Below are 7726 nucleotides of genomic sequence, written 5' to 3'. Positions count from 1 at the left end.
TGTGTGTGTGTGTTTCAGCTCATGGTAAAACATGCTTTTACCTGCTTATTCTGATTTTGCTCATTCAACCCCACTGGGACCACTATACAATAAGGGTACATTAATTAACCATTAATTAATAGTAGTTAACGCAGTAATAGGCATTTGTACATAGCTTGAGCATATAGGAGTTAACCCTAACTCTTTTAAAAAAATTATAAATGATTACAATATTTAACATGAACGCCAGAAGAAAGGTAAACATTAGTGAATGATTACTAGACACATTAGTGAACTGTTAATAACGGTTTGTTAATGCTTATTTTGCATTTATTAACGTTTAATTAACCCTTATTGTAAACTGTTACCTTATCGCTGCTCACTCGCTTGTCAGACCCTTTTTTTTGTCACCTGCCATTTTATTTCCTATCTGCTCCCAATTCTGTCGTCTTTTTTTCCTTTTCTTTCACGCTCACCCCCACCCCTCCTCCCCCTCCTCCACCCTCCCCCTCCTCCACCCTCCCCCTCCTCCACCCTCCCATCACCACTTCTAGTGCTTCAGTTAAGACTTCAGCAGCGGCGGGCACGAGAGCAACTGGCAGGCCAGGGCACCATGCCTCGTGAGTAGCCCCCCGTGTTGAACCCAGCACACACACACACACACACACACACACACACACACACACACACACACACACACACACACACACACACACACACACACACACACACACACACACACACACACACACACACACACACAACCCATCGCCGTGCACACACACGCCTCAAATAGAAAATTGTCAAATGCCAGTAGAAATCTAAGGGACCACTGGGAAGACAGGGTGAAACAAACTTCTTCAAATGACATATCGCTTCTAATATATTTCATTAGACATAACGATATAATGCCAAGGCATTGGCAATACATCATTGATTCATGTCGTTAACGATCATCAAAATCAACATTTATTACCAAAAGCTGTCGCAACACAGAGACAACCACAGAACAAGTCGTTTCAGAGGAGCTGAAAGAAGTTAGTAGAAGAGTAGCCTAGCTCGCACTCCGTTCACTCTGCCACATAGTGAGCCTCCAGCCAGCACAGATCTGTTAGTGAGATGCTGACAGACAGACAGGCACCGCCGCCAGGCAGACAGACAAACAGACAGACAGACGGACTGACCGGTATTGCAGCCAGATAGGCGGACAGACAGACAAACAGGCAAAAAGGCAGCCAGGTGGACAGGAACCATAGCGAGGCAGACAGACGGACAGACAGACAGACAGATTGATACTGCAGCCAGGCAGGGACACAGACAGGAAGGTACGGCAGCCAGCCAGGCAGACAGACAGACAGACAGACAGGCAGCCAGACAGACAGGTCGTGGATTGACCGGAGAGGAATGCTCTCTCGTGCTGCCGAGGAGAATCTTGTGTGCGAGAGTTAGGGGAGAGGGCAGATTTACTCAGAACACACCTGTTTACACAGCGCCGCACATCAAAACACCGTCCATGTCACAACCCCCCCTGTCCACCGTCCAACCAGATCGAGGCTAGCACGTGGCAGCCGCCCTGAGCATCCTGCCTCACCGTGAAGGTCTCACGCCACACCTCACTCCAACCCAAACACAGACGGGGAGAGCAGGACCTTCTGGCTCTCGTTGCTTACATCGCGAGCGCCTCACGCAGTCTCTCACTCACTCACTGAGCCCTTTGGTGACTTGTTTTTTCGAAACCGTTTTCTGCAGCGAAGCCTCTGCCATACTACTACCGGACCTTGTTATCCTAAGGTCATTAGGAACACCGTGTACACTGTTATGGTTCGCTCCTGTGTGTGCAGGGGGGCGGGGTCCCCAGGCCGGGAGAGCACGGCGTTGGTTTTCCTCGGAACAAATTAACATTCTTCAGTCAGTCCGGCTGCTTTTTTCCTGTGGGAAGGGACCTGTGTAGTTTACACTTCCTCTCAACTGTTGCCATGACAGCGTGGGGGGTCATGAGCGGCGACGTGCCTCTCTGTCATGTTCCATGCTGCCCTACGAACACTGCAGCTCGACATGCATGGGAATCTTCCACATGTTTTATAAAGGTCATTTTTCAACCCTTATTTTGGTGGGGACCGCTGTACTGCACAGTACTGTACTGTACTGTACTGCACTGTACTGTACTATACTGTACTGTACTGCACTGTACTGTACTGTATTGTACTGTACTGTACTGTACTGTACTGTACTGAAGGCCAGAATTAGATCTATGGTATGTGGTTAAACTTAACCAGAAACCCAGCCGCCAGATAACTAGTGGGGAAGTGTGTGTGTGTGTGTGTGTGTGTGTGTGTGTGTGTGTGTGTGTGTGTGTGTGTGTGTGTGTGTGTGTGTGTTCACATGTGTGTGCACATGTGTGTGTACCTTTAAGAGGTGGGGTAGGGGGGTGGAGGAGCAGCAGGGGACAAAACCCAGAAGCCAGACGCAGGCCTATCAGTTTTTGGAGCAGATAAGGCAGTAAGGAGCAAGCTGATTGGACGGCTACATTCTAATCGCTTAAAAAAGACAACAAAGCTCTATCCCCATTGGTCAATATGTAGGTTTTTTTTAAATATCTCTCTTAGGATATGATTTGTTAGTATTCATGGGTCCCCCCCACCCAAACACACACACACACACACACATATACACACAGACACACACATAGGCTCTCACGCACACACGCATGCACACACACGGGGGCTCCGGTTTGAGGCCTGTATCTTCCTGGTCCACACCCCAGCGCTCCGGTGGACGGTGTCCCTACGTCAGGTGGTGCCCCCCCCCCCCCCCCCCCCCATTCGGCTGTGTTATTGGTCCGGGTCGGGGAGAGGGACGCAGCCGTGCAGGGTCTGTGTATATATTACCCAGGGAACATCTGGTGTTTATTAGACTAGCCCCGAGTCCGAGGAGGGGAGGGAGGGGGGGGGGGGGGGAGGGGGGGAGGAGGAAGGGAGGGAGGGAGGGGGGGGGGGAGGAAGGGAGGGAGGGAGGGAGGTGAGGGAGGGAGCAGTCCTGGCTGGCGTGCGGCCTGAAGAGGTGAACACTGACTGGCTGCTCCCCCCCTAGGCTCCCATCTAGTCCCACACACAGACACACACACACACACACACACACACATACATGTACAAGCACACACACATGTACGTATACTCACCCACACACACGCACACAATCATCTATATTCTGTATAGATATATTTACACACACAAATATTCATTTGAAAGGGCACCTGCAAAAACACATAAACACAAACACACAAAGGCATGCATGAATGTGGACATGGAAACAGATAGAACTTGGTATTACAGTGCAGCAGGATGGTTAAAGCTTTAAATGTTTTGCATGGCATAAGTGCCGTTTATTAAAGCTACATGGAATTGCTAAATACATTTTTCGGCCTCATACGCCATGCCTTACCTCTCAGTGCACTGTTTACGTTTCACAGACGAAGTCGCCACACACACACATCCACGAAAGCACACACACACACACACGCTGTTCTGTGCATGTGTGCGTGAATGTTTAGGAGTGTTTAAAACCGGGTAAGCCTTCTTTAGTCTGGCTGCGTCATGTTACATCACGCCAGCCATCACTGGGGAGACTCCAGTCTGCTACTGCGACGGGCCTGACCAGCCCGTCTACACGCTTCCATCATGGCTCTTAGTTTAAACAAACTTAAAGCTCTGCGTGTCCCCCCAGCCATCAAATCAGATCCTAAATCATCCCGCTGAGCAGCCGCGCGGTCCGGCGCCGCGAGCTCGTTTTTAAGAGGGTCGGAGGGAGGAGAGAGAGAGGGTGGAGGAGGAAGGAGGGAGAGGGTGGAGGAGGAAGGAGGGAGGAGGTACGACAGGCCAGGACGGCTGAGGCGTAAACATATGCTGATGTCACCCTGCTGTTCCCCCGGGCGATTTGCGCGCTAACACGACGGCTAGTAGCGAGCGCTCAGCCGTGCGACGAAAGGCGCTTATCCGGACTACTGTCTGCCGGTTTTGGAGGAGATGTTGATGTTTCGGTATCAGGCTGGCCCTTGATGAGGTGGCGTTCAATATTTTAGGTGTTGGGCCAAATTGCTGTGTTAATAATTTAAAGATATTTTGTTTTATTTCCGTAATTGTAATTATTCATTCATTATTATCAGTTGATCGTCATTCAGACTACTGATTTAAGTTGTATGAAATTTTCCACATTATTACTGTGAGCCGCTATTACTGTAAAATGTTGCAGGATAGTTTGAGGTGGATCTACTCCTTTGTTGACGGATGGTCGATATTGAGCAACCTAGAAAACCAAACACTACACAATGATTGAAATGTACTGGTTCATATCAGAACATAAACATCTGATAATGTCGATCCCGGACAATATTATACCCTTATTTTCACCCTTGCTCTCTCTGTTTATTCAGACATAAATTTCAACTATTTTCTTACTTTCCTTTCGTTGCCTTATTCCATCTCGGTTCAAAACAAACACAGGTAAAGATTACCTGTGTTTGTTTTGACCGCGGCGAGGAGCTGTAAATGTCGGCCTTGCACATCTCTATCTGAACCATGCGCCAAATAGCTGTGCAGAAACCAAGGAGAACTACTGTGAAACACCGGCGTGACGGGATTTCCACGCTGAACTCATTGTTCCACCCTTCGCATGAAATCGCCTATCAAGTTCTCGCTTTCAACTCATTTTTCCTCAAACAATAACACTAACCAGCTCGCTGTGACTCTAACGGTGTACTGTTTCGTCTCTCAAAATCAATCCCAAAAGCGTGAACTCAAAACCAGAAACACATCTGACCAAATAAGTGCAGTTCTTGGTTTCTCTCGCTGAGATAATCAAACCTTGTCCAGGCCTCCCTCCAGGCTATCGCCAGGTAATCAGTCCCCCCCCCCCCCAGACACAGACACACGCACACACACACACACACACACACACACACACACACACACACACACGCACACAAGCCTGATTATTTATTCTGGAATCGATGAGATTTGTGAACAGCAGTCTATCCCACCCCCCCCCCTACCCTCACTCTAATTAGAGCAGTTGATTTATTGTTGCAGGACTGGAGGTGTCTGGGACAGTGTACTATGAGCAGAGCTACAGAACACAAGACAGGTCTGACGGGCTCCCATTGGACGAACAAAGATCATACTGAACTTTATTCAAAGGCACGTCCACTCTTCTATCTGTAGTGTGTTTAGGCTCGATCCATACAAGCTCTTGTTAGCAATGTATCGAAGATTGAGTTCGGAGGGGGATGTCGTGCTACAAGTCTGTTACCTGCGCTCTACAAACATGTGAAACACAACATCTAGTAAATAAATCTGTGTTTGTGTACACTCGTACGCAAACAAGGAATTACATTTACATTTAGGGGATTAAGGAGACGCTTTTACCCGAAGCGACTTACATTAAGTACATTTGTCAGAAGAAGAGAAACAATATATCGCCGTCGGTACCGTAAGGATGTAAATAGAACCGAGGGCCAAGGATCACCCATTCCGCTGCACTCAGAGTTTCCAGGGTGCTCCGTGCTCAGTCCACCTCCCGCTGGATCACGACCCAACGTCGGGCTCCCGACCCGCGGTCTAAGAAAAGCTGATTTAGCGGTGAGTCAGACCGCAGCCTGTCTACATGGCTACCGCATTCCCAACCAGGCGGTCTTTGCCTTTCATCTCTCTACTCTCCACTCCCCAACCTCGTCCTCGTCCTCCTCCTCCTCCTCGTCCTCCTCCTCGTCCTCCTCCTACGACCTGCCCTCCCACTTCCTCCTCCATCACTCTCCTCGTGTTCCTGTCCTCCTCTGTGTTTGGATGCACTTTTGGGGTTGGACCTCCTTGATCCTCCTTGATCCTCCTGTAAACTGTTGTTGTAGAAGGAGCCAGCGGCCTGCTAGTTTATACCGTGTACCTATAGTGTCAACTAAAGGTATAGTAGATAGTAACTGTGGGATGTAATATATACATAGAGTATACATTTTATACTATATAGTAACTATAGTATAAACAATATGCCTATAGAATAAAGTCTTGCATACAGTAACTTTAGTAAATACCTCGGCCCTAACGTCTTAAGCAGTGTGTGTGTGTGTGTGTGTGTGTGTGTGTGTGTGTGTGTGTGTGTGTGTTTGTGTTGCTTGCTAGGTTGTGTGTGTGTGTGTGTGTGTGTGTGTGTGTGTGTACTCGCCTAACTATCCAACAGTGGACTTCGGCGTCGTAACACCTTCACCAACGGGACCTCCGAGCCAAGAGGGGACATTTTTCAGGTCCCCTTTTGGTCATGCCTTAAATCAACCTAAAAACATGCCTAAAATATTTTGACGCATTTTCACAACTTTTGCCAAGAGGGGACCTGAAAGTGTGTGAGTGTTTAGTCCATACTCTATAGCGCCTCTGCTGGCCAGAGCTTGAGGCGCTATACGACCTGCAGTCGTTCACACGTCTGTCAGAGTGTAGAGGGCTGTTAAACAGACTACTTAGTAAAGTCTCTTGATTCATGCAAACAAAAAAGGCTCAGCTTTAAAAGTTCCACACTTTTTTTGTATGTAGTGACAGGGGTCCACTAATAATAATAATACATTTAATTTGGATGACACTGTTGGCTATTACAAAATGACACAAGTCCCTTCTTAGATAGCATGGAGCAACATTCACACTCCTTCGTTTATGAAAAGAGGTAATAACTATATATACTGTAAGGGAAAGATAGCAATCTCAACTAATGTAATAATAATTTTTCAAACTTGATTTATTAGTGTGTTTTTAGGAATAGAATAGTCTAACACAGTGGTTTTCAAACTGTGGGGCGCGCCCCCCCTGGGGGGCGCCAGAGTTCTTCAGGGGGGGCGCGACGTGAGAAAAAAATAAACCCGAAAAATCCCCTGAAAGACGGTATTCAAATCATCAGTCGTACTTCAACTGTAGAAGTAACATAACTAAATCAATTTAACCGTTTATCTTCGTGCAAACCATTTAACAAATCTACACAATTGTATCTTCAATAATATCTAAACAGAATTTCGATATCATTTAAAATGTCTTCAGAATCACAGTTTTAGTTTCATACCGCTTCGTTTTCAGCTGTTTTCATTGAAGACGTCAGCCCATTCTGATACACCTACTTCGACATGATCATGTGTGGCACTGTTGCAATCGCCTCAAAACGTAGATGTCAAAGCACACCTTGTTTGCCCCGTTACGCCACCGGGAAGATATTTTCATACTTCTAATGGATTGATTCATATTTTAAGGTTCTCGGAGTGAGACTTTAAGCTGCTGCAGCAGAAGTGTTGAGACGAAAGATGATATCAAGGCATTTATAGAATATTCCCATTCACAATATGATTCTTCACACGACCTGCAGGTTGGAGACTGAAATAACCCCCAAAATGAGTAATAATGTAAAAGCAGCCAAGTTAAATTGCTTGAACTATTTATTTCATTCCATTGTTTTGTTGATATGCATTATTGAAAAGTTTCAAGCATATGGATTTAATGCAATATCCACAAACAGTTCAAAATGGTACCATGATATGCGGTCACAGGTACATAGTTATCACCTGACAAACATGTCACGGGTTGAAATCAAAGGCAGTACAAATAGATAAATATGTAGCTGAAGTTTCAAATGTCTTGTTTATTGTATTAACCAGTTCATTTCTCTTTTGTGAAAGTCACCAAAAGTCCAAAAAAGTTAAACGCAAGGTCACAGGCGAACAGTGGCG

At 46.6% G+C, this 7726-nt stretch overlaps 1 protein-coding gene across 4 annotated transcripts in view; it reads left to right on the top strand.

Moving 5' to 3' along the window:
* myocd (myocardin) overlaps positions 1-7726 on the top strand; it is a 31732-nt gene that overhangs the window by 8019 nt on the left and 15987 nt on the right. For all 4 annotated transcript variants that reach the window (XM_030339815.1, XM_030339817.1, XM_030339816.1 and 1 more), the window contains exon 2: positions 534-599. In XM_030339815.1, coding sequence (XP_030195675.1) covers positions 534-599 — 66 coding nt within the window. The remainder of the gene's footprint in view (positions 1-533; positions 600-7726) is intronic.

This window comes from Gadus morhua, chromosome 18, assembly GCF_902167405.1.
Source record: "Gadus morhua chromosome 18, gadMor3.0, whole genome shotgun sequence".
In the NCBI taxonomy this organism is placed as follows: domain Eukaryota; kingdom Metazoa; phylum Chordata; class Actinopteri; order Gadiformes; family Gadidae; genus Gadus; species Gadus morhua.
Note: the sequence above shows the minus strand (reverse complement) of the source record. Positions and strands in the feature narration are given on the sequence as shown.